This window comes from Notothenia rossii (assembly GCF_949606895.1).
Source record: "Notothenia rossii genome assembly, chromosome: 8".
Classification (NCBI taxonomy): domain Eukaryota; kingdom Metazoa; phylum Chordata; class Actinopteri; order Perciformes; family Nototheniidae; genus Notothenia; species Notothenia rossii.
In genome coordinates, this window is record NC_136906.1 from 72,799,937 (window position 1) to 72,826,406 (window position 26,470).

General features: G+C 40.4%; 4 protein-coding genes across 12 annotated transcripts in view; 3 read left to right on the forward strand and 1 right to left on the reverse strand.

Moving 5' to 3' along the window:
- LOC307015844 (brain-enriched guanylate kinase-associated protein) overlaps nucleotides 1-5,854 on the forward strand; it is a 43,653-nt gene extending 37,799 nt beyond the window's left edge. For 8 of the 9 annotated variants that reach the window (XM_079644760.1, XM_079644762.1, XM_079644755.1 and 5 more), the window contains one exon: nucleotides 3,576-5,854. In XM_079644760.1, the coding sequence (XP_079500886.1) occupies nucleotides 3,576-4,970 (1,395 nt within the window). In that variant the 3' untranslated portion in view covers nucleotides 4,971-5,854. The remainder of the gene's footprint in view (nucleotides 1-3,575) is intronic. The other variant, XR_013801658.1, reaches the window with a different exon arrangement.
- A 1,580-nt stretch (nucleotides 5,855-7,434) lies between these two features.
- Nucleotides 7,435-9,687, reverse strand: rdh14b (retinol dehydrogenase 14b). Its single transcript, XM_079644763.1, has 2 exons — nucleotides 9,223-9,687; nucleotides 7,435-8,691 (listed from the first exon to the last, which is right to left on the reverse strand). The coding sequence occupies exons 1-2, from the start codon at nucleotides 9,577-9,579 to the stop codon at nucleotides 8,074-8,076; spliced, it is 975 nt and encodes a 324-aa protein (XP_079500889.1). The 5' UTR covers nucleotides 9,580-9,687; the 3' UTR covers nucleotides 7,435-8,073.
- A 1,459-nt stretch (nucleotides 9,688-11,146) lies between these two features.
- LOC307015999 (interleukin-6 receptor subunit beta-like) lies at nucleotides 11,147-20,790 on the forward strand. The gene is made up of 15 exons (XM_079645044.1): nucleotides 11,147-11,430; nucleotides 12,088-12,330; nucleotides 12,425-12,554; nucleotides 12,652-12,812; nucleotides 12,918-13,030; nucleotides 13,540-13,702; nucleotides 14,657-14,739; nucleotides 14,862-15,078; nucleotides 15,172-15,336; nucleotides 17,252-17,353; nucleotides 17,448-17,597; nucleotides 17,694-17,834; nucleotides 18,336-18,420; nucleotides 18,619-18,694; nucleotides 19,242-20,790. The coding sequence occupies exons 1-15, from the start codon at nucleotides 11,376-11,378 to the stop codon at nucleotides 19,659-19,661; spliced, it is 2,304 nt and encodes a 767-aa protein (XP_079501170.1). The 5' UTR covers nucleotides 11,147-11,375; the 3' UTR covers nucleotides 19,662-20,790.
- A 556-nt stretch (nucleotides 20,791-21,346) lies between these two features.
- Nucleotides 21,347-26,470, forward strand: part of rngtt (RNA guanylyltransferase and 5'-phosphatase) — a 40,363-nt gene continuing 35,239 nt past the window's right edge. The window contains exons 1-4 of the mRNA XM_079642834.1: nucleotides 21,347-21,814; nucleotides 24,717-24,826; nucleotides 24,918-25,021; nucleotides 25,119-25,207. Of these exons, the coding sequence (XP_079498960.1) occupies nucleotides 21,751-21,814; nucleotides 24,717-24,826; nucleotides 24,918-25,021; nucleotides 25,119-25,207 (367 nt within the window). The 5' untranslated portion in view covers nucleotides 21,347-21,750. The remainder of the gene's footprint in view (nucleotides 21,815-24,716; nucleotides 24,827-24,917; nucleotides 25,022-25,118; nucleotides 25,208-26,470) is intronic.

The window sequence follows — 26,470 nt, forward strand, 5'->3', positions numbered from 1 at the left end:
CAATGATTAGGCATGAAGCACAGCGAGAACTACTTCAAGGCACGTCATGCGGAAATGTGAGGGACAGCTCACTGTTCAAGGAGAAAGAAACTTCAGTGTGTTGCAAAATGTAAATGTAGAGCACACTGCAGCCTCATCATGCTATCCTGCTGTTGCTTGTGAAAACAGACGCACGTGGTTATTGATGAGTGTCTTAACACCGGGCTAGCTTGGCGCCACTTTCCGCTGCATCAGCCCTGGGCCCTGTGCCTCAGTCATGCGACACGAGTGGCTTTTAAAGCTGGCAAACATCCAAAAGGTTGAAAACGGCTGCATGGAAATATCAATGCAAACTGCATTTGGTTACGTAAGAAATCCCCCCACACACAAACACATGCACAGCCTCTCTGAACACGGTTATAGAGTGAAAAACTGTTATGCAGGCTCGACGCCAAACATAATGGGGGTCAGAGGCTATGCAGTCTTTGTATGTCCACTAGTGTCCTGTGGGCGGGAGCTAATCGAAAGCATATTGATGAATTGTGCTGCAGCATTTTGAGGAGGGCAGTGGCTCTTCAGCGCCTACTGAAGTCCTCCAGTCGTTTGTTTTGCTGCAAAACAACCACAGAAAGGATGTAAAAGGATTGGGCTCTGAAACGCCGGATTAAACTGTGTGGACAGTAATTAAGTGGCGTTTACTTTGGTTCAAGTTGCAATGAAACTGTTTGGATGTAATGTCTTTTCATGTTAGTCTTCTCTCCGTCTACAAAGTTATAATTAGCTTGGCTCTCATCGCCAATTAGGAACAACTGACTGGATTCCTGTTGATGATGTGCTGCAGTCGGCTTAATGCTTGTTGCTATGGAGAGGCACACATAGTGGATGGGGGCTTTTTTATTATCAAGGAAATTCTCAGAATAGCTAGAGCGATGCCTTTATTTTCCAAGAAAGGAGACTCGGTACACCTTTACTTTCACATATAATTCTCTTTGGAAACTCTTGTCACTGAATATGACACAAATACAATGATTCCAGTAAAGTCAGGTATATTCAGAGGTTGTTGTGATGGGGTATGACTGTACTATATGATACAGAGTAAGAAACGGCAATATATTTCAAGGGGACCTATCATGCAAAATGCTCTTTTTTATGTCTTTTATACATAAATATGTGTCCCATGTGTGTCTGGGAACTCACGCAGAGTCAAAAAATAAAACCCTCTCTCTTTTCCTCTATACCCAAATCGCTAAAAACGGGTCTGCGTCCGATATGACGTAATATCTGAAATGTGGGCTGGCTTTACAACCACGGCCCTATCAGAAACGTTGCTATCAGAAAGTTGCTAAGAGAAACAATGCCCGACTGTTTTGGACGTAATATGGTCGGTGTTTACACTCAGAGCTAACCTGTACTGGAGAGCATGTGTGTGAAGAAGCAGGAAATAAAAAGGAACTCACCTTGTGGTATAACCGGCAAGAGAGAAAGCCTTTGAGCTCCATACTGTTTCAGAGATAATCCTTGATAATCCATGATATGGCGTTTCATCATACGCAGTATTTAGTTTAGACGGTAGCTGCCGGGTCCCGCATGAGCTCAGCCCCCTCCTTTTTTTTATCAAATTTTTTTAAACCCAAAATCAGCACTTTTGAAACAGGAAGTGAAATAGAGGGATATGAGGCATGGCTAGAATGGGTGATCTGTTTGGTATTTTGAGCAAAACACTTCATAGACATGTTTTTTATATCTTTTTATATATCTGAGACCTATGCTATTGCCTAAAAATAGCATGATAGATGACCTTTAAATCAGAAAGTACGCTGCAGTTTAGGCCCAATTACAATGAGAGATTTGGATCAATCCCAAAAAGAAGTTCCTAGATTAAACTGTCAGACACATCCACAGACAAAAGTTAAGCCATGGCAAAGTATTGAGTGTCAGAAATTCACGAACATTTAAATTCACAACTGTTTAAAGATCACAAGGTTTCAAACCTACTTTGATATTTTGCCATGTTATAATGGATTATGAAACATTTGTGGCATGGAGCATTTCCCTTTGTCTTTATTATTTTTTTAATACGCTTACCACTATTTTTCCTTTGAACATCAGAATGTATGGCCACAATGTGACTCTTCTACCATCTAACCAATGTGAATACATCATGACATGAAACAGAGTGCACCGGCTAACATGACATTTTATAGGCACCATTTTGGAAAAAGCACTCACAGCCCAAAGGATGGAGGCTAAATGAAACAGTGTTTTGTTGCACCAGCTTTTACTACAATGAAAATAAAAAAGCAATTACAGAACAACAAAGGCAGCAACAAAGAAGCCAGGCAGAACAGAGTACTTACTGTTGAGGAAAAATGAAGTAAAAGAAGCAAGGCATGGGGAATATATTGTGAAATACAGTCTTTGTGTTTTTTTTATTCATCAACTGGAGACTTTGATCAATTCAATCAGGTCGAAATAAATCAAAAGAGGGACGTCTGATTGTGTTCGATGTGCTTTTTTAAATAAGATCCAAACGCAGTATGTAAATCTTGTTTGTGGTGAAGAAGAAAAACATTGCAGAGTTTATTATTATGACATACGCTGCTGACGTCTCTGCTTTCATACACTATTTTCTATTTAGATCACATCAATAGACTTCTCACTAAGTGTGACATGAAAACACTTAAACTAAATAGAATAAGGTGCTTGGAATATTCTATAATCGTTATGAAGTCTTTAAATGTTGTAGTATATGTAAAAACCCTCCTAATCAATCTAATACATTAAGAAATGACTTAAGTAATCCCAAAGGAGAACATTGTGTCTGAGACTGCTCATAAATTACAAGAACATAGTGTCACGGTATGGGAAAGGTAGGACCCAAATGCAGAAGGAGGAGAGAAGCAGTTTCAAAATGGAACAAAAGGCGAGCTTTAATCACAAAACGCTGAAAAAACAAGAATCCAAGAAAAAGGTACAAGGCACGAGGTAGCAACCAAAACAAAAAGGGACTGTGACCAACATGAAGGGAGACATGAACGACAAATAATGAACCAACACCGAACACAGGAAGAGACAAGACTAAATACAGGGAGGGGTAATCACGAGACGAGAAACAGCCGGGCAGGGAAGGAGAAACACAAGGGCAACAGGTGAACACAATCAGACACACCAGGGAAACTAACGACAGGGAGGACAGAACAGCAAAATAACCCCAAAACTAGACAAACAAAAACTCAAACCCTGACACATAGGGATACAAAAAACATGTTATACATATACAGTATACTAAAAACAGCAGTGCCAAGAATACTATACTGTACAATATGATACAATAATACCATACGATTGTCAGATCGAGTCTGCATTTGTTCTTGCATCACAGCTGCTTCATTTGCAACCTTAACAAATACAAGACAAGAAAACAGGTAACAGGTATGAAACCTAACATGACACTAGAATAACAGTAACAGTCAGATACATGTAAAATAAGTCAACTAAAATAGAAAAGCAATTGGTAAAGCAGATGTGATCTCAGCTCCACCTGTCGGGACAGAATCATTTACATCATGCCTTTCTCTTTTCTCTGACCCTTCTAGCTGCCGGCTGACTTCCAGGAGCGCCTCACCATGCACCTGGAGGAGTCTCCTCTCTGCCGCACCTACTCTGACTCCGTCGCGGCCTCTCTGATCGGAAAGGTGCTCGAGAAGCCGGACGAGGCCTGCAGCAGCAGCCAGGCCTCCCGCTCCCCCAGCCCCCAGACTCAGGAACACACTTTCGTTTTGGAGAGTTTGGGACCCGGAGAGCGGCTCAGGCTCCGCGCGGCCTACAAGTCGGACCTGTACAGCAGCGACACGGCGCTCTACTGCCCTGAAGACCGGCAGCGCGAGAGGAGGCCCAGCATGGACGTCCATGGTGAGAGGGCGCTGCTCTACGGACCCCAAATCTCCACCGACAGCAACCCGGAGGAGGGCTCAGTGGGTCTGAGGGCTGGCTTCTCCCAGGAGCACTTTGCTAAGTTCCCCGCCCCGCTGAGGGCAGGCTCCAGCTCCTACTCCAGCTTCAGCGGGGGAGGCTCTGAAGACAAAGGCAACGGGCCGCCCAGCAGCGCAGCGTCCTCCCCCAGGCACCACTCCCTCTTCATGGAGTGGAGGGATGCAGGGGACTATGAGAGAAAGAGTGACTCTTCCTGGGAGAGGGATAGTCCGAGGGGCTTCCCCAGCACTCACCCCTTCCAGCAAGCGGAGCTGAGCCACCACCAGAACGGCAGCTCGCCCGTCTACAGCCGCACCATGTCCTCCTGCTTCAGCGAGCCCTACGAGCCGCTGCCGCCCTCTTCGTCCCCGAGCGTGGCCTACGGAGACAGTCGACGTGGCAGCACATTGGCCCCAGAGGAAGAGGAGCTGATTGGGCGATGGAGACAGCTGAGCGTAGAGGACCTGAGCGCCCAAAGCTACCGCAGCCCAGGCCGGGCTTCACCCTACAGCTTCTCAGAGCAGCACTTCTCCGTCAGGCCGTCTAAGATCCGCCTCGGCCCGCTCTACAGCAGCTTCCAGGAGGGGGGTGACTTTTACCCTCAAGAGGGCGTGGACCCTGTGTGGGTAGCTGCCATCCCCAGCCCAGAGTGCAGCCCGGGGCCGAGCCAAGCCCACCTGTACAGGGCGGAGGACAGCCACGGGTCGGAGCACAGTCTCTACCACTCAGGGAGCTCCAAGGAGAGGGATGGGAACGTGGCAGCGGGCGGCCAGAGCGCAGACTATGTGGACCCCAGCCCCAACAGCTCCACCGAGTCCCTGAACCAGAGGACCCTGGAGATGGCCACAGAGCTGCAGCACTACCAGGTGGAGATGCACAGCCTGCCTGCACAGGGCAGCGGGTCACCACCGGCAGGCCCACCTCCTCCGCCTCCCTACAACCAAACATTTGGCTCCCTAGGACTTTCCAGGAAAGACAGTCTGACCAAGGCACAGCTCTATGGGACACTTCTGAACTGAAGGACTGAACACTCAGGTTTATTCTTTCATCAGACGACGCCCTGGTGTGTCCCGCTACACCTTCTGTTAGCACCACCATTTGGTAGAAAATGGTTTGAATAGCAGCCAGGGGGAATCACTCAGCATCATGAACATGTATCTGTTGCTGATTATTGAAAAGCTTTGAACGTACGGCAGTGAGTGGCAACAGTTTACACTACGAGAAAGTCACGATGATAGTTGGATGTGGGGCAAAAAGGAGGCGAGGATCTCAAGCTGAAAGGCCCCTTACAATTTATAAGAATGTGTATGTATTTAAATTACAAATGTATAAATATAAACCAATATCTACAAATTCAGTGATATATTTTGTATGTAGCTGTTGGCAAGAAATACATCTAAAACAATCAGATAACAATTCAAATCTTAAATACACCTGGAACTTGTATATAAATAGTAAAACTGTCGATTCGAACACTGAGAGAGGAGTTATAATTTAGATGTGACGCCCGTATAAAGTGCACATGAATCCAGTCATTATTTTTAATGGACAGTGTTGGCCCTGTGAGGATTTAAATGTGAATGTTGAACAAAGGGAGACGACAAAAGTCAATTAATCACTTAAATGAGAAACATACATTTTGTTTTTCTTCTGTTCATTGAATTTGACAGTATCGGTGGGTGTGTTAATTGTATTGATGGAACGTTTTGAGATCTGTTTTAGCAGTCGGTATTTTTTACATTTTTGCTCTTCTATATCCCACAGAGAGGTCCCGCCCCCATTCTACCTCAGATTTGGATGCCCACACCCCATCAAGCCACTGTAACCCTGTTCCTTTGACGGCAATGCATGTTTATATATTTTTGGTTGTTTTGTTCACCTAATAAAGCACACATTATACATACACGCTCCCAAGCCTTCCTTTAATGTTCAGGCGATGCTGTGTGGGGACTTTAAATATACTTTAAAGTCCAGTTGCGTATGATCTATCGCTGTCTTGGAGATAATTACATGTCCGCTGATGCAGAAGTTGAGTGGTTGAAGTGGGAGGAGGGAGACCCTTCATCACTCACGATGCTGCAGCCATGTGGCGCTGCATGCTGAGTCATTGCAAAGCCCTGCTTCATCACCAATTGTAAATCTAAAAATAGCTTTGTTGAGACAGATTTCTGCCAAGAACAGCAAACTCCAAACAGAAAGGAAGGTTATTTGTGTCGTCAAGAAAATACTACAAAGAAATGTTTGTTATGCACTGAGTTTGTGTGAAATTAAACACAGCTAATAATACTTAATATACTGATGATACCAGTGTCATGCTGGTATATTAAATAAAGACGATGTGGACAGAAAAATAAGATTACATTTATATTATAAAACAACAAAAAACGAAGTTTGGAAATGTCATAAACTGTAACAGAGACCTGCTGACTAATCTCCTTTTAGGTTAATATATGGACTATAGTCAACTATCTTTGTTTCTATCTTTATCTGTTTTAAACTGAATATATATGTTAGTTAAACCCAGCAAGACATTAGAAACCTTGGACCTTAGATTGTAAAATATATTTTTGATGATTGATTAATTGAAAGGTAAATCAGAAAGAAATCGACAATCAAGTTGAATCCGTTTCAGCCATACTGAGGTGTCCCATAATTGTCTTTCTCAGAAGATTCAAATATTTTAAAGCAAGTATTCAAATAATTTTGGAACAGTTTATAAATTCTAATTTTCACTCTTTTCAGACAAACATGACAATAACGGGCAGATTTTGTAAAATCTAAAAAGATCTGCTGAATCTGGCTTTTAGTTTAAACCAACATTTTTCAGTTTTGCAACTTTGGATTTTCCTTTTTTCTATGTGAAGAAATGTGAGCTGCATGTTTGTATGGAAAGTGCTATAAAATTAAATAAAGTTGATTTGAAAGGATCAAAATAGACACATAGTACAACACAAATATTATTATCTGTTTTCTCTGATTTCATTTATTCTCATTTGAATTTCATATTGAATTGATTGCGACATTTCCTTCCTCTCTCTCCTGCAGAGGTGAGATTGAAAGTTTCCACAGGAGGGAGCCGCGGTGCTGCATCATCTCACTGATCTGCACGTCAGCCTGATTGTTAGTCTCCTCCGGACGCAGCAGAAAACATTTACACTTCAAACACATCAACAGAGGGAGACTAGATTAACAGCTGTCCCCCCCCCCCACACACACCTCCTCATTTGTAACACTGCAAAATACATGCTAAACTATGCACAAATGTAGCATTCAAGTACAATAACTGAACCGAATGGATAAGCTATTCTTAGACTTTGCACAGCACGGGCAATAATGTGACAACTCAGCGTGGCTCTGATGGATGCAGAGGAGATGAGTTCCATCATGGTGTGTGTGTGTGTGTGTGTGTGTGTGTGTGTGTGTGTGTGTGTGTGTGTGTGTGTGTGTGTGTGTGTGTGTGTGAGAGAAAGACAAGGGAGAGAATAGAGTGAAATCTGGATTTTATTTTCAATAACCAAGATTGATCTCGTTTGCTCTCACAGCTTACTATTTAACATTAGAAATATTTTCGATGTTTGCTTTGCACTTTTACATATCCATAACTGTGAAGCGCCATGTGTGCCCTCTTAGTATTTTTCCTGTATTTCGAGAAAGCCATAATGTCACAACTTCCTGTGGATGTACTTGTAGCCTACATGCACCTAAGTAACAGGGTAACGGCTTTCTGCTTATTCGATAAATGTGGTGTGAAAAACATTTCCACAGCTGCATTTCTCTCGGTGAACACAGACTTTGATAACCAGATGTTTCTATTTACTTTGTACATGTTCATATGTGCATGGTGAAAACTTCAGACAGGGGAAGTCATGGTGGAGCAAGTGGAAGAAATAAGGGGGCGATGCATCCTGGTTTGAACCTTCACGTTTACATGTTTTAATTGAAACTTTATCCAGTCTCTGTTTTACCCACTACACTGCACACATTTAAACACTTCATCGGCACAACATATCATTCCATTATTGATGAAATCCCCAAGGTGGCAATCAGTCTTAGCACAAGCCATCTCCTGCACAGCAGCGTCCGTTTGAGATTAAGTATTTTGTCCGCAGTACGGGACTCTGCTCAGTCAGCGAGCCCGACCATCCTCCTGCTTATGTCCCACAGTTTCTTGGCTGCCTGCTCATCTGTAGCCTTGGCCATCAGCTCCTCCTCCGCACAGTTAGCGAAACACTTCCCCGACACTCCCTCCACCTCGGGGGAGCAGGCCAGATAGAGAGGGGTTTGGGCTCCCTCCAATGGACTCTTGAAGAAGATCAGCGAGGCGAGGTAGAAAAGCGGCTTTGCAAGGAAAGGGATTTGAACGTGTCTTCCCAGTCTGGTCCTCACGATGCCGGGGGTGAGAGCGTTGACTGTGACCCCCGTGCCCTCCAGCTGACGAGCCAGCTCCAGAGTGAACAGCAGGTTGGCCAACTTGCTCTGACTGTAGCAGAAAGCTTTATTGTAGTTATTCTCACTGTTCAGGTCGTCAAAGTTGATGTGGCCGTACTTGTAAAGCTTTGAGGAAACAACAACGATGCGGCTGGGGGCCGAAGACTTCAGGAGGTCCAGCAGGAGGTGGGTGAGGAGGACGTGGCCGAGGTGATTCACACCGAGCTGCATCTCAAAATCATCCTCGGTCTTTGTGTAGGGACACTGGTAGATTCCGGCATTGTTGATGAGAACGTCAACCTTGGATTCCTCCTAAAGGGTCAGAGAAAAACAAATCATTTAAAGTTCGACTTAATAACTCCCATCAAAGACAAAAATACCTTTACATACAAATGAAGCTATTTAAAATGTTTCATTGTTAAATCTAAAGCTTTTTAAAGCAATATAATGAATATATTGAGAGTTGAGTCTCTTCTTAAAACATGGTCAGTGGGTGGTGTGGGCATTGAATGGGAAAGGAAAACAAGGGAAATGTCTGTTAGGATTGCTAGTGTTTTTTGTTGCAACAGTGTTTATGCTGCCCTTCTGGGTCATTTATTTATAATCTAATAATAAGTGATAAAGCTAATGTTTGTTAGGTTGAAGGTCAATACAGAAGTTCAGCACCATGGACAGTTTCTCTGAAGCTAAAGTGCTTGTTATGCCTTTTTTTGTATAGGCCTTACAATAGCTGGAATAAACTAGAAATCAGTCATTTAAAAAGCTCAACTTTATCTAGTAAACAAACTATACATTAAGCCTGAGAAACTGTGGGTCACTTCTCCATGTATCAGCTCAACTAACCTCTTTAATTTCCTCACAAAACCTCCGGACTGATGTGAGAGAGGCGAGGTCCAGGTGTTTGATGACCACCTCTCCCTGCTCTGGTCCCGCTTGTTTCCGAATGTCCTTCGCCGCCTCCTCGGCTCCCCGCAGGTCACGACAGGCGATGATGACCCGGGCCCGGAGCTTCAGCAGCTCCCCGGCCAGGGCCTTCCCGATCCCGCAGTTAGCCCCGGTCACGATGACCGTCTTTCCCCGCATAGTGTCAGCGGAATACCGGAGCAGCTTCAAGGCTTTCTGTTGCCGGGGGAACAGGCGGCGCATGAGGAGCAGGACCCCGCCGCCGACAACAGCGGCTACTAACACCGCGGTGGACATGAGAGAAGCACCGGGGACAGGTCAGATCTCCCGGTGACAGCACGGTGTGTTATGTGTAAAAGTTATAAAAGTACACCGGAAACAATTCTTCTTCTTCTTCTATTCTTTTATGGCGGTTGGCAAACAGCTTTTAGGTGCATTTACCGCCACCTTCTGGAGTGTGGATCAGCACGGTGTTAAACTAAATTCTTAATATAATTCCTGTCCTTTAAAAAAAAGGAAATACTGCCCTGTATGCTACATAGTATACCTTAACCCTAACCCTGAACTCTTTCTCAAAATCTCTACTATATTTATTTTAAACCTATTTGATTTCTGTTCAGTGCTTCCTTTAGTATTATACGACAGAAACACTTCCCTGCTAATATGTCAATTTAACGAACAGCGTTCCACTATAAATAATCATAACAAGTCGGTTTTTTGTTATAAAACGCGTATAAGCAATATATGACTTTAAACAAACTAGTGGACTGAATGAAGAAAGATACATTAAACATACCGGTGGTTACGCCTGATTAAAAAATGTCTGTAAATCGAAGAAAAATGTTTTTAAAATATATACACGGAGTACAATAAAACTTGCATTGACCATATCATAAATACATATTGAATAGAAAACAATATATAAGAATAAAAATAAGAAGGATTGAGGAACATCACCGGCAGTACAGAAGGTAACAATCGTGTTTTCTTCTAATAATAAACCAAACATAATAGTATTATGGTCAAGCATTGCTGTGGTTTGGGAGACGATATGTGTGCTGGGGAATGGATAAGACATTTTTTTTTCTCATTGCAGTCTTCTCGTCTTGTAAACTCTTTGTGAGTTCTATACACTGAGCACTAGGTGGAGCTGTTTGCACAGAAAAGTAGTACAGTAATTCACTCTTATCTAATTCCCGCCTGTTATATAATGTATTATATTATTGTTTACTCCATTACAACCAAAAGTTCTGCATTCAAAGTCTTACAAGTTCGGAATAAAAAATCTAAAGTGACTCATTATAACAATTAACATTTTCCAAAAATATTTATCATATCACTGGACTATAATTATCTTTTTGTACAATTGATTTTCATCAATTTAATGTTGCAGGGGAGAAAGGTGGAGCTTTTTGTAATTTGAAGCAGTTAAAAAATATAATGTTTTTGTTTATTATATTATATTACATTAACAATCTGAATCTGTCAAGTAACTAGCCTAACAAAATTTCAAAATGCATGTAGTTGCGTAAAAGTACATTATTTCTCCAAAAGATGAGGAAGTATTATTAGGCCTGGGCTATATGGAAATACTCAAGTAAAGTTCAAGCAAAATGTTGGAAACTTTTATCTACACTTTCGCAAATGTAAATCCATTAGATTCTCTCTAGATAGGGTAGCCTACAGCAGAAAACGCGTCAGTCAATTAGCAGGCGCTGATATCGAAAGTCTCTGATGATTAATGGCTGAGTCATATCAGTACATTTGAAGTGGAGAGGTGTGTTTTGTGTTCACGTTATTCTACGTTGCTCCGGGAATAAACAGACAGGATTTATTAAAGTAGAAGCTGGGGACGAAGTAGCTCACTTCCTCTTAGCTGTCTGTGTTTCAGTTGAGTAATAACTCCCGTTTATTTCAGGGTTTGCTTCAGTTCCTGTTAGTTGAAAGCTAATATACAGAGTTAGTTTGAAAATGCGGTGCGGTGTTGGTACAGTTGGTCTTATCAGACATAGTTAAAGCGATTTTATTTATTTGATCTTGTGCACCTGGATATATCACATCTTTAAAAGTCTTTATTTCTAGTTATAAAAGAAATGCATTTATTTTTAGCTCTGTTTATTCTGGCTGTGAACCCCTCCATTTGTAAGGGTAAGTAAACCTCCTATATTTGATATTTATTATCAAAGTTAAAACATGATAGTAAAAATACAGAGCACCTAACTTTCCTGGCCGGGATTTATAGGAAATGCGTTTTGTTTTGGTTTCATAACAAATGTGTGATGAGCTTGTGGGTTACTAAATGCGTCATAAATTAATAATACCTTAATCTAACTAAACCCTAACCCTAATATTAACTTCTTGCTCCATAACCTAATTTATATTTTATTTCCTGGGTGATCATTGTTATTCAATAATATATTGTTTGAAATAACCACAAATCCTACTTGTGACAGAGACATTTTGTAAGTTATTCAATAATATATTACTAATTATTCTTAATTTACACAGGTATGGATAAAAATATACAATATTAATTGCTTTAAGTGTCTACAAATCTACTCCCCATCTGAAAATAATAAAAATACTAATCAAATTATATTTTAAAGTCTATTAATGTCTAAATAATGCAAAAGGAAATCTTCGTGTCGCTAACTGCAAAAGGAATGTTTTTCATGATTTCCCAAAATCATGAAAAGCACAAAAATGGTGTTTTCACTTGCTGCAGATCTTCTGGTCTAATATTCCCCTTTCTTTTCAGACAGGTAAATACGTGTATTTATTAAATGCCATAATCATCTTTTGCAGGCAAGGATGAGAAAAAGTGCGACGTTGTCCCTAAAAATAATTACATCGAAGTGGGATCCGATATCAATATAACTTGTCTGACATGTGGCCATGGCGAAATCTACTGGACACTGGACACATCACGTTTGAACTCCTCACACCCAGTCCTGTCCCTGAGGAACTTCACACACCAAAGTGCCACGGTGCAGTGCCACAGTACAGATTCTCAGCAAGTGATCGGAGGCACCACCATCAACACGTATTGTAAGAAGCATTTTACATCAGAATAGTTGAAAAGGCTGTAGATACCGGCAATAACATGAAATATTGGATATTTCTGACTTGCCTTTTTCCACAGCGAAACCCTGTAATATATCATGCATCTGGCATCAATTCGATCAGAAGACGGAAGGTCAACCAGACATGTTCACATGCAAATGGGATCATCGGATTGATCCTAAATTGGATATAAACTACACAGTACTGCAGTGGGTAGACATATTTTCTTTCTTTAGTGTAAGAACCTAATGAAAAAAACGTTTTCATTGACTTTGGTCCTTCATGTGAAACCTGTGTTTTTTTCAGCTCCTCTGCCCAGAGAGAGATCTGCAAAACACGTGAAACAACATGCACGGTTGAAGGTGTTATAAAAAGTATCTTTTCGGACATCATTATTACCGTGAGAGCTAAAACTGCTGATTGGGAAGTTGATTCAGACACTCGTGAATTTCAGCCAGCGCACATACGTAAGTACCATAAAGTAAATTCATTAGGAAATCATTTGATATATTTGTCATCCAATGTTGTGTGTTTCTGCATTTTTATTTGCTGTCATAATGCCATTCCCACAGGGAAAATGATCCCTCCCCACTTGAATGTAACCAGCTTTGCTGATCATCTGTTGGTTGAGTGGAAGCGGGAACTCATTAAACAAAAGTCTCGATGTGAAGTCAAATACAACGAGGTAAGTACCTCTCTGATCGCCTACATGCAGCATTCAAGACAACCATAGTATTGACTAACTCCCTCATGTTAGGAGAAAAAAGGCAAACCATAAAAAGCCTTCAGTCTAGTTAACATATACCAGCGTATAACCTAAATAAGTTATATCAAGTGCATGATAGCGATCCCATCAGTAAAATAACATTCAAATTCACGTTGATTTGATTCCTTTGTTCATGTCATTTGAAATCTGACTGGTGTGTCCGACTGGTTTATCAAATACATTCTGGTTTAATTGCCTTGACTGTCAATGTCAGTTTTCCATGGAAATAAAAGTTGCTAAAAAGTAGAAAAGCAGTTTTTATGTTATTCCCCTACATGGCTAACTGAGGTACATTCTGTTTGCCCTTCTCTTCCAAACGTTCAATAAAAGACCCATAGGGATAAGAGAAAAATGTCTCCCTGTGTAGAAGTATCTTATTTCAACTGTGGACCTTCTGTGATTTCCCACAAATTCATTTTTCCCCCCAGACGAAGCTTAATAAGGCTCTAGAGATTAAAACAAATGGAAAAATGAACATTGAACCAGTGGAGTCCTGCACTCACTACACAGTTTCAGTCCGCTGCGCTTTACTGGAGCCTGCTCCCTGGAGCGACTGGAGCCAGGAGAAGACAGTTCTGACCGAACTGAACAGTAAGAGCAATGTCCAAACAGCTGGCATCAACACCACATCTGATTTAAACATCCTTAAAGTTTGTATTTTGGATTACCATAATATCAATTGCTTTCAGAGCAGACTGGGAGGTGGCAGTATGAGAAAAATAAAGAGCATTTTGAACATTAAAGCATGTAAACATGTCAAAGTAGAGGCACAAAATAAAAATATGTACCTGAAATAAGTATAACAAGGCCCCTTTAAGTATGTGTATGAGACACAGTTTAATAGAATCAACTCGTTACAATTACTCCTGAGAACTGATTTCAGCTCGGTGATGTACTATCCAGTTGAGGATTGATAGCTTCTATGTATTATGTTGCATCACAAGTTCTTGATAGATCCTTGGAAAACATTAAAAAAAACATAATTGTTGGGAGTAGTTGCCATTAGCTCCAGGCTATTTTGCTTTATTCGGTTCCAAGTGTGAACAACAGTTCATTTCAAACCCTTTTTGACTTTTCAACAAAGCTGTTACTTACACTCTTTGTGTCTTCAGTCAACTCTGACACCTTTATCCAAGTACGACTGTTTGCAAAGTTTTTAACCCATTGTCTTTGTACTCAATCAACATCCTTTACACAACATTTCAAAAAGGCCCAGAGGATTACAGGACCACATCTTGAAGGATTATTACAGACTGCATATGTCACAGTTAAGTCAGGATTTAGAAACCATTTTAGTTTTTTATTGGCAACACATAAGGAAACCAGATGTTATACATTTAAATGAGACACATTCAACTTAATGAAAGTGGTGGTTATTTTTCTTGCAAAGTCTCTGGAAATCATCCATGTTATTTTTGTGTCAGTTAGTGGAAATAACATAAGGTCAAATGCAACCACAGCAACTTAGTTAACATATATTGCTGAATTGCCATATTTCTGTTAGTGTATTCGAGTGATATTGTTTATATTTTATACTCTTTACAGAGAATCATGTCAGGCTGCGTCTGTGGAGAAAGGTAGCTGAACCGCAGAAAAATGGAGTTAGAAAAGTTCATGCCATGTGGAAGGTAAGAACGCCTCTCATTATATTGCACGTTTTTTACACTTTTAAACTCATAATTCAGCTTTTCATTCCCCCACGTACTCCTTACATAACTTATTAAATAAAAGAGCTCTGATCTGCCTACAGGAGATTCCTTCAACATGCCGAGGCACATTTACCTACACTATTGAACCGACTCCTTACAAGGAAGCCATGATGGGAGGAAACTATACGCAAACTTTATGCAGCGAGTCAGGCTGTGATGTTGAAGTGAACCAAGATGCACACAGAATAAACCTCAACATATTCCATAATGAAACCCTGCTTGTTGTTGACGCTGTTTATGTCCCAGCAATTGGAGAAAGTGAGTTTTAATGCTATTGATTTTGCTCTTTTAATTGGTAACCAGAATTAATGGATCATATTGAGCTTCCTTTCACTTGATCTCACTTGGCAGGCCTCCCTCAAGTTACCGACATCCAGACCTCTGCCCTTGAAGGCGGTATTCTGGTCACCTGGAAAGCCCCTATCCAGCCTGTCAGTGGTTACATGATTGACTGGACCCCCGATGGAAAACAATACTATTGGAAGGAGACCAATTCCCCAAATGCCACTCTGTCTGGTAGGTCATGGAACGAGCATTAAATGGTTAATGGATGTTGGATAAAAACTTTGTGTGGTTTAATATTACAGTGTTACTGATGGAGTATGACTCACCATCAAAACCGGTCCGATCCACTGTGGGCTGTGACTTAACATGTCAGTCATTAGAGCCATTTATGTTTTATCTTTCATCTTCTGAGTGTGGTAAATAATAGATTCATTGGCATTGTCATACGTAATGATAGAAGCTTTTCTGAAATGCATTTTCCATTAGTTCAAGATCTTTGACGTGCCTCTCATAGAAATTAGATATGCTACAGTCTTTTCTGTTGCTTTCCTGCTTCTTTCTCTTAAAGGCAAGAGACTACAGGCAACACATTATTGTTGTTTGTTAAAGGGGCTGTTTTGCTTCTTTTATTTTCTGTCATCTTCTGGTGCTATCTTTAAAGTGTAACCTAAAGGCTATTAATGGCAGCACTGAGAGAAAATCAAAAGTAGAGGACCCCAATCCATTGCTGCGTCTCAATTTGGTAGAGCACTTTCATGCATTATTGTCAGTACAATGTACTTAATTGTGAGGTGCGGTACATTTCAACAGGGTAGTGTTGTCTCAATTGGAACTCTGTTCTTGCGCGCTTGTGAAAATACAGATTGCTAAATTTGACTATTTCTTCTTCTTCTACTTCTGCTTCTTTTTAATTGCACATTTTAAACGGACATAGCATTACACTGCGAGTGTCGCCTGCTAAAAGGTATCCCTACTGAACAAATGTATTGAAGTAAATTAAAATGTATGGGATTTTAACTTTAGCTGCTTGTGTATCCTCCTGTTTCACGTGAGATGGAAATACACCAGCATAAAACCACCTTTTTGGTGTTCTTTTATATTCTGCTACAAAACCAAGATGGCAACTGTTAACTGTGTTCGTTATTCTCCCGACCAGGAGAGAAGCTTTAAAAGGAGACTAAATGGAGTCTCTGTGAAAGTTCAATTGGGTACTTTAATTTAAAAAAAAAAAAGGCGCGGGTTGGTCACAAGCATGATATTGTTCAGTCAGACAAACAGCTGTGATCCGCTCCTCGTTAGGGAAGAGAAGAGCCTCGATCTCTCCTCCGGTGCTCTTATATATCCTCTGCTGGCTCCTCCCCGCCAGCCGGCTCGCCTCGTCTCCAATGTCCGTTGTTGCATTTAAACAGAGGATTGGTTCTTTTGACATTCAATATATGCTTAACACGCCTTTTCTCCTCATATTCTCTTTCATCACTTTTCATGCAACACATTCTAAACGCTGTAATCAATACTCTCGGCTCGTTTGGTTTCCGGTCATTCCGGATGTTGTCACATGCTACTCTCGTCTGTAAACAATAATGTATTCAAATAAACTGTACCTTCATTTAATATTCAGCATGGTAGTATTTCGACATCTATAGTTGTAGCGTTAAATCAGTAGGCTTCGGTTTTCACCACTCCACGTCATTTCGCTACTAAATTCACCTCTTTAGGAAATCGTATATTAGCCACATGCTAAATGCTAACCGTAGATGAAGGATTTTCAGAATAAAAGCTTAACTGCTTGTGCACAAGAATTTCTGGTTTTTCAGTATAAAAGAGCATTAAAACTGACGGCATGTTTAAACTACATTTCCCCATTAAAACATTGATTTTAATTTCTAACACAACCTTTTAGGTTGAGAACTGTCCACCGTTCAACATTAAACTTTTTGAGTTTAGACAGACTTAGCACTGAAAACAGCAAGAGTTTGACAGTCAGAACCCAAATTGAGAAACAGCACGTCATTTTAGTTGTCAACAAAATGGGGAACCACCTGACTGGCCGAGAGAGAGGATTAAATCAATGGCTATATTATGATTTAACAACCACTTTCCCTTTGAATATCTATTTTATTTTCTGAGATGTTTTACTTCCTTACAGGTCTCCTGGATAAGAAGCCATACAATGTTACAGTTACTCCCCTCTTTGTTGATAAGACTGGTCATGGCACACAAGCCCTTCAAATCTGCTCCAGAGTGGGGGGTATGTCATTCTGATAAAAAAATTCTGATTCTGAATATATAAGTATTTGTTTCCATGTTTTACCAGACTGTTTTTGAAAATGTGTTCCCGACAGGTCCAGGAAATGTCACTATCCACATTAATAAGACTAATGCCAAAAATGCTCTGGTGAGCTGGGATGTGAAGTCCCAGGAGGAATGCAGTGGTGACGTTGTCAAATACATCGTCTTCTACCGTAAACTGGACCGTCTGGAGCTGTGGCTCAGTGAGTCCAACTCAGGCTCATTTAAAGTTTGCAAATCTGTTGAAATTATATTTTTCCACTTATCTTTATAGCATTTTTGTCATGGTCTTCTTCCAGATGTGACTGTAATTGGCACAGAGCATGCCATCTCTTTGGAAAATCTGCTTCCAGACACCCAGTACGAATTCTATGTCAAGGCCACGGCTGCTACTGGAACAACCAAAAGCACTGAAATGTTCTTTAAAACAAAAAAGTTTGGTGAGTACTCTGTAAGAGCTCAGACACACATGTATATACATTTGACCCTATGAGCACAATAGCAGAAAACCAAGAGAAAGGTATAGGCATGAATATAAATAATCTATTCTGAATGTTTTCAGCCCATTGATTGGTCCTCATCAGTTACTATCACTGCCACTCAAATGGTTCAGACAGGGCAACATAATCAACTGCACCTACTTGCACTTTGCAAATGTAAGATTCACATTGTAAACGATAACAAAATAACTTATTTTAGGGTAGGTGAGATAACTACTTAGTTAGGTTAACGAAAAGATCATTTGGGTCAAAATATATCCTTTAAGAAAAGTATAGAAAAAGAAAGTAGCAGCGCTTAGTGCTCTCAATCTTGAAAAGTGTATCGAGTGCACGGTAATGGCTCTTACATTTTGTGGGAATAAACAAGCATGTTTCAGATAGAAGCTAGCATAATCAACAAACAACAAACTCCTAAAAGAAATGTATTCTTTTGTTCTGTAGGTCGGTGGTTCATCACAACACTCGTTGTCTGTGGAGGCGTCGTTATAATTCTTGTGTTATCTCTTGGATTAGGCTGTGCTATTTCGTAAGTTTCAATCTTTTATGGTCACTTTTGTTGTGAATCGGATTGATTTTTAGTTTAGAGACTGAAGCAAGAACATTTCCATATCATCAGTAATAAAATGTAGTAGATTTTGCTGCCATACAAGGAATAATCTTCACATTTCTGACCACAAAATATTGAAAAATGGTGTTCTGATGATTCTAACAATCTGATTTTTAGGTGGAAGAAATTCAAGGAGAAGCCGGTACCGAACCCTGGCTGCAGTTCTTTGGCATTGTGGCCACCACGTGAAGAGGTGAAATACAACATTATTAGAGTATCTGTGGTAGGGAGAACATTCAATATTAGTTTATTTGCAGTCTGGGAAGAACACATGAAAAGCTGTTGCTTTCAGAGGGTAGTCATGAAAATGATTTAATAAACTGGGGTGTTTTTTTAGCTATGACCACTGAGCTATAGCCCCTTTAGATACTATTAAATATGTACTAAAAAGATAGAGAATGCTGATGATTTCACTATTTATTTTTCCAATTAAACAAAAGAGAAATATATATTTATGTCTGGTGAGCTGCAGCCCTGTTTTAAATGGTATTTCCCAGCATGAATATCAAATGTATTTATACTGTATGTATTTAAAGTTATAGGTACACATAGTTTTGTTTCCGTTCTGTTTGTATGTTGTCTTTTGTTAATAATGAAAAAGAGAATTACAGAAAGAAAACATTGATGAGAATTTCACATTTCTCAGAAGGTTTTAGATGGACAGATCCATGTCATAATCATTGAACCACAAATGTTTTACCTCCTGGACAATCATCTTTCTGTGTGTGTCATATACATAGGGAACGGGATCCATTTTGCAATTCAACAATCCATCTGAGAGCGTCTGTGACAGGGTTTACACGGAGGAAAGTCAGAAAACGTCGACATCTCCACTAGGTTTAGATTTAAATCCAAACCCAGCCTTTTACCAGACAGACGAATACATTGACCCAGACATGGCATCAGCACCAGAAACAGACACTGAAGAGCGGCTCAAACCTGCAAAGACGCAGCACCGCTCCTCTCCTAATGACTCAATGGAACCGCTTATTCCTGAGAACAGCCCCTGCAGCCCGTATCGGTGTCAGACTTCTGGGGAAAATCCGGGCAAGAGGCCTAATAAACAAAATAAACATTCTCCAGTGAAACAGCCCGATAGAAAAACACCTGTGATGGTCTATGTGACTTTGGACATGTTTGAACAAAACCAGTGCAGGTGAGGGAAATGGAAACTATAATAACATTCCAAGAGTCAAGAATCAACTCCAGAAAAAGCAGATTCTTGCGAAATAGAGTGTTTGTTGCATTACCGATACAAACATGTAATATATAAAGCTAAAACATTTGTGTCGAAGATGCTTTATTGAGTACATAGATATGTGTATTACAATAACGGTATATTTATCCGGCAACAGTTTCTGGTCTGATTTGATGCAAAGTCAATGAAAGGAATGCATTTTTTTTAATTTAGTATTTACAATCAGTACTAAATATTAAGAACACATTCATTTTAGGTCGTTTTTATTTCTATATTGCAATACAATTGGGGCCATCTTATGAAGCTGAAATTACATACAAATATCTGTTTGTGCAATGATAGCATGCTCAGAATATATATAAACGGTGAAAACTATATGTTGGTGTAAAAGTCATAATATTAGCTATGTATTATAATAATATTGTCTTATGTTTCCTGTTTTTTATCAATGATATCTGCATTTATTATAAAAAAGTAAACAACTTACTTTACCCTGGAAAGCTATTAGTCACTCCTTGTTTTACTCTACCATTTAAAATGTAAACGTAACTGTAAGGGAAACTTCTGTAGCAATGGAGAGTCAGGACTCAGAGAGACACGAGGAGAGTTGGAGCTTTGATGTCAAACACTGATGGTTTATTTCAAGTATCGGCTGTAGGATTCACATCACAACTCACACAGCCAGAGGTTCTGACTGCACGGGCGAGTTACCACGTCAATTCTCCAGAGTCTCTCTCTCGATAGCCCTTTTAACTAGTTCAGAGAGAGAGTAAACAACATATTTGGGGAGATAGACTAAACAGCTGGGCCCACTGAATCACTTGCGTTTGACCCTTAATGGCCTCGAAGCCAGCGTTCTCACAACCATAAACCATTTGTGACCGAGAGTTGACCGGTCATGAACTGGGAATATCAACATATGACTGCAGCAGCGCATTCCTTAAGAGATAACAGAGTCAGGGTTGGTCATAAACGTCAAAGGACAAAAAGGTTATATATCTTAGGAGTAAATGAGAATTATTCTCTAACAGTAACAATGACATGTACTATTCATAAGCTATTTAATATTAAAGAAATTACATACGTCTATACATGCTGTCTTGGTATTTGTGTAAAACAATTTGTATTGTTCTGCTGGTAAATGCTGTACTTAACTACACCTTTGAGGTACTTTGGTTATTTTTTCCTTAAACTTCACTACAATTCACAGTAAAATGTTCTACTTTCTTCCTTCTCAACAAGTTTTTAAGCACTTTTGTTTTGTTATCACTGTTTTATTTGATGGTTATTTTCCTACAATTTATCTTCTTTGACCGTGTTTATGTATGCACCAAATTCACAAATTCCTAGTGTGTATGATTTTGAAAACAGAGTGAGAAAATGTCAGTGATAGGGTCAGAGAGCATGACGGTAGTGAAGGGGATACTGGGAACAGAATGAAAGGGGGTAAAAGCTACCATAAATGCACTTTTAGATTTTTTGGGGTGAAAAAAGGCTGATTATAATTTAAAATAGTTTAAACATGGTTGTATACTTCCACGAGTGATGATCTGGTCACATGATGATGCACATTATTGCATCCTCATGTCTACTCTACAGTGGGTGGCGGTATGGACCTTTACATTGTTTGCGCGCCGCCAATATTTCGAAAGAAGAAGAAGAAGAAGAAGACGTAGAATGCTAGCTACTTTAGCTCAAGCTAGCTAGCTCGTTGGATGCACTGAAGTGATGTTATGCTAGCTATTTGCTAACTATCTGGATTTCAGGGAAACAGAAAAAAAACATAACATCGTTTTTGGAATGCTTAACCAGCCTTGAGTCGATACACCCTATGTTTGGTGTAATTACCCTCCGGTCCGTCATGAAGTTGACCGGGCACACAGTTGTCGGATGATTCTCCTGAATTAGTAGCTAAAGGGCCTTGAGTCCGCGGTGCTCGGGTGAAGGACAGCCGGGGATCAGCGCCTACTGAGAGCGGGAGCTTTGAGCCACAAGCCAACTAGTAATACGAGGTTTTACTTATTATAACTGTACCACAACCTCTCCTCATCATGTCACACACCGGACCCCCTCCTCGATGGCGGAATTGTCCCAGAAGAGGACAACCTGTGGCAGGTGAGTGAAAAATAATTTGACATTAAATTAATCTGCTTAATGTACGGAGTGCTATTGCTACGAGCTACGCAATATGCTGGTTTATCATGTATTTCTGATGCATTATGATGTGCTTTTTAATTTCCCAAACGTCCTTTTATATCAACCAGTACTTGGCTGTTGATGTTCAGTTTCAGTCATACATACATTGAATGGCTAGCATCACAACATTGTGACGATGGCCGCCAGTGCAGCCCAACTTCATACTATTACATTTAAATGTCGCCATGGCAGTTATGAAATTGGATGCCGAACTGACTAAATAACCTTAATAAACGAATAGAGCTCAGGCTGTCTTTAATTGAAGATATATGTGTGATTTGTGGCGAGAACACCTTAAATAGCCACATTTGTAAATGTAGATTTGTACGACACTGTATTCAGGCGCGCAATGTTTGGCTAATTTGGCAGCTGTGGCTAACTTTCTGGCTACTCCTTGCAGAAATTTGTGCTTTTAAGTTCAAAAACCCTTATTGAATTAGCAACATAAAGCTGTTGTTGGGATGTGTTTGGATCATTTATTCCCCACTGTCAGAAAAGTGCTACTGTGTTGGCTAGCTTCCTTGTCACGTGTCAAAACAAACCGTGGCTATAGCATGGCTGCACATGAAGCTGTGTTGTGGTCCTTATCTATAAAAGCCTATAGCTCTATAAAATGTCTACTTGGATAGCACATTGCCAGGCTAATCTGTGCTCCAAGTTTGCTTTGTATCAAAGCAGTAGCCTAGAGAGATGTGACATTATAAATCACAGCTACTGTTAGTGACAATTTCAGCTATATCTGCTATTTAATACAGGGATGGGTCCAATATTTTATTTGATATGAACCACCCTTAGCTTTGCAAGCACGTACGATTTCATCCTTAATTCAACACGATAACAGAACTTAATTCAACCTTGGTTTGACACTTCACCTGCTGTTTATATCAGATTTTATTTAGTATGATGAAGTGTGGTTTCCATGGTAACTTTTGACAAGTGTTTACAGTTTTTCAGACTGTGTGTTTGCGTAATTCACTACTTATATTAAGGATAAAACCTGCCTGTAAAGAAACATTACGTTTTAGCTGAGCCAACTCATCAGGTTTCCTATTCAGAGTACAGATAGTTTTAGTGAGAAATTGTACAGAGTTTTATTGAGAAACACTGGTTAATTCCTTGTTCAACTCCTGTTTGCTATATCAATATATTCTTGTAAATTCGTTTTGAAGACTTATCTTTCAGTGTTTCTCACAGAATTTGATTCCATTTGTGGGGGCACCCCCCCCCTAATCCCCCCCGGCAAGAAAAGCCAAAGGCCCCTTAAAGAGCAACTTGCAGGTTAGAGACACCAGTGAATAAATGTGTAGGAAAATGATGAAAACACTAGATTTTCAAAGAAATATAGAGAAATATACACTACAGTGACATCTGTCATTTTCACTTCCGCATAAAAAAGCCTCCGCACGTGACCTCCCGCGTGTGACGTAACACGGGGGAGAGCGGCCGGTCTAACGTATGAATGAACATGGATCACAATGCTAGTTTTGACACAGAAGAGGTTGAAAATATATATTTGAATGAATAGGATTTATAATTATGAGCCTGCTATACATCAAAGAGACCAGGAGCAGCCAAGGATTAGAAGAAATTAGGAAATAAACAAACACAAAGGAGACGGCTGGAGCAGTACAGCCACCACAGCGTTACCTTATGCAACTCCACACTACGTGTAAGACGTAGTGCCGTGTACCGGAGGGGAGAGAGAGAGAGCAGCGAAGGGGGGGGGGGGGGGGGGAGAGAGAGATGTAATACGGTTTCCTGATAAAGCTGTGGAGAGTATGTGCTGCAGGGAGGTGGATGCACAACGCACCCAGGAACGAACGCTAGCTCCGGTCCTTTTCCCGTGGACTCGATGCCCTGACAGGCTTGCCCTGACAGGCTTGTGTTTGTGCATCCTGCACAAACACAAGCTCACCATGATTACAAATGGTGAAATGCAATGTAAAATTACCGAAAAAATACCAGCTCACTAAAACACAACCGCTCAAACCAACTACAAACTACTACCGCGGATTGGGCAGAGAACGAGTCCGAGAAAGTTGCTCCCCCATGTGACGTAATATGACGCGTTTGACGTTAAAAGAAAGTAGCAGAGCTCAAAACGGCTCCCTTTCCTCTGAATACCTGCCATTATGTTTTATAAAACATATCAAATCCTGCATTAACATTTTTAATTGTAATTTTCAGGCAAGGTTAAGCATAAATGTAGTAAAAAAAAAACCTGCAAGTTGCTCTTTAACCTATTCGGGTGGCCCACGCATCCACCCCCCCCCTCAAATAAGAAAATACATGTGAGTTCATGGCTACTGTAGACAACGTTCTTGTTGCTCTGTGTTGCGTTGGTAACCGGAGTTGAGGATCTGTGGGGTTTATTGTCCCGAAAATATCATTTAAAATGTACAATTCAGGCATTTAGCAGACGCCTTATTCCAAAGCGACTTACAAGGACCAACTACAGGGACATTCTCCCTGGAGTAACTGAGGGCTAAGTGCCTTATACTCAAGAGCACACTAGTAGTGGTGTTCCAGGCGGGATTTGAACTCGCAACCTTCCGATCATCAGCCCACCTCACTATCCATTACACCACCAAAATAAAAATAGATAGAATAATTATCTTCAATTTGTCGCGGACGATATTTAATTGTGGCGGCCCGCCAGGAATAAATCAATGTATGGGAAACACTGTCTTTATTCAAAGGCTTTCTTATAATTTCTACTCTAATTCATGATCTTATTTGTGTTCCTTCTTTCTAGTGTTGTATGCCTTTGTTTTCAAGAGCCATACAATAAGGTTTATTATTCTTTATGTTCCATCCATAGGTAAATTCCTGCCAATGAAAACGATGTTGGGTCCCAGATACGATGACCAAGTCCCAGAGGAGAACAGATTCCACCCGGGCATGCTGTCCAACTTTTTAAAAAGTCTAAAAGTAAGTAACTCTGTGAAGACTTGATTCCTAAGTGACATTTTAAAGTAAACAAAACAACTAATGAGTCTTTTTTGTGTGTTATTCTCTCCAGGTGAAAATGGGTTTGCTTGTGGATTTGACGAACACTACGCGTTTTTATGACCGCAACGACATTGAAAAAGAAGGCATCAAATATATGAAGCTTCCGTGTAGAGGGTACGAGTGAATTCCCTGTCATGCGTTAAACGAATTGTGAGTTGTTGTTTATGTCTTGCTATTGTGCTAAGACGAGTGTCATTCTGTTTGGTTTTAGCCATGGAGAATCCCCTTCGACAGAGACTACTACATCTTTCATCAATATCTGTGAACGCTTCATCGAGAAGAATCCGACCGAGATAATAGGTAAGTAAACAAATCTATAACTCATTATTTGTTCTCGCACACGATTTGTATTTTCTTCAATAGTCATAGATATGACATTGTAGCATCACATCGATGTTTAGCATACAGTAGGTATAAATGCAAGTTTTCGGTCAGATTTCAAAAATAAAAGCAGAAGTTTTCATTTCTTTGAGCCATTTCTTAGCTCTTTTAATTAGCAGTCAATTTAGTAGTATTAAGGTTAGTAGTAGAAAGTATATTTGATTATATACAGTATTTGGTTCCCTCTATGACTCATATAGTGACATTCTGCCTTTTTTCATTGAACGATTGATTAAATACTTGCATCAGTTTTCCATGTTGTTTATGTCAAAGCCTCTTTGCATGTCTCTGGTTTTTTTAACCTATATCAATGTGACTGAAATCCATGAAGTGTGATATTTAGGGCTGGCAAGTTAATGCGTTAATAAAATGTTTTTTAATGCTACTAATTATTTTAACGTGTGATTAACGCATGTGTATTTGTCCTCGGCCCGCCCTGTCGTTTCAGAGCCCAAAGGCTTGACGTTGTTGTTGTTGTTGTTGTTGTTGTTGTTAGTTGGATGGTGGGAGATTCTAGCGAGAGATATGGATACAAAAAAAGGTGTTTTAAACGGCAAGCCAAGCACACAGCTGATGCTGACAGCCCCGCTCCTGCCGCTCGCTTGCGGCAGAGCACGCTTGAACGTTTGCCGGGGAGAAGCCTGGACAACCACAGCGATAGCTAAATGGGGGGCTACAGCTTAACATTGTGGAGGACGAGGGGCTGCGTTAGATCATTCGGATCACATCCAACGTGTCGACTGCACATCACATTATTTTGACCCACAGTGGGATCTTCAGTCTCATGCTTTGACTGTTATGAAGACAGAGGAGCGACATTTAGCCGACAACTGTAAACAGGCTTGTCTGTTAGAGCAACTGGCTCAGTGCGGAGAAGTAAACAGGGTGGGAGAGAGTGTAAGAGAGAAAGAGAGGGAGAGAGGTTCCAGGTTGTTGTGTTGAGAATATTCAGGAGAATATTTGTCATTGATCAAATGATAATAAACAGACATTTGCATAAAGCACATTTGTCCACTCATATGTTGATAAGAGTATTCAAAACTTGAAAAATATTCATCTAAGGTTCATTTAGAACAGATACAAAATGTGCGATTAACTATGGACATCATGCGATTAAATATTTTAATCGACTGACAGCCCTAGTGATATTACAATATATAAAGGTAGAATTTCAAGTGTGCA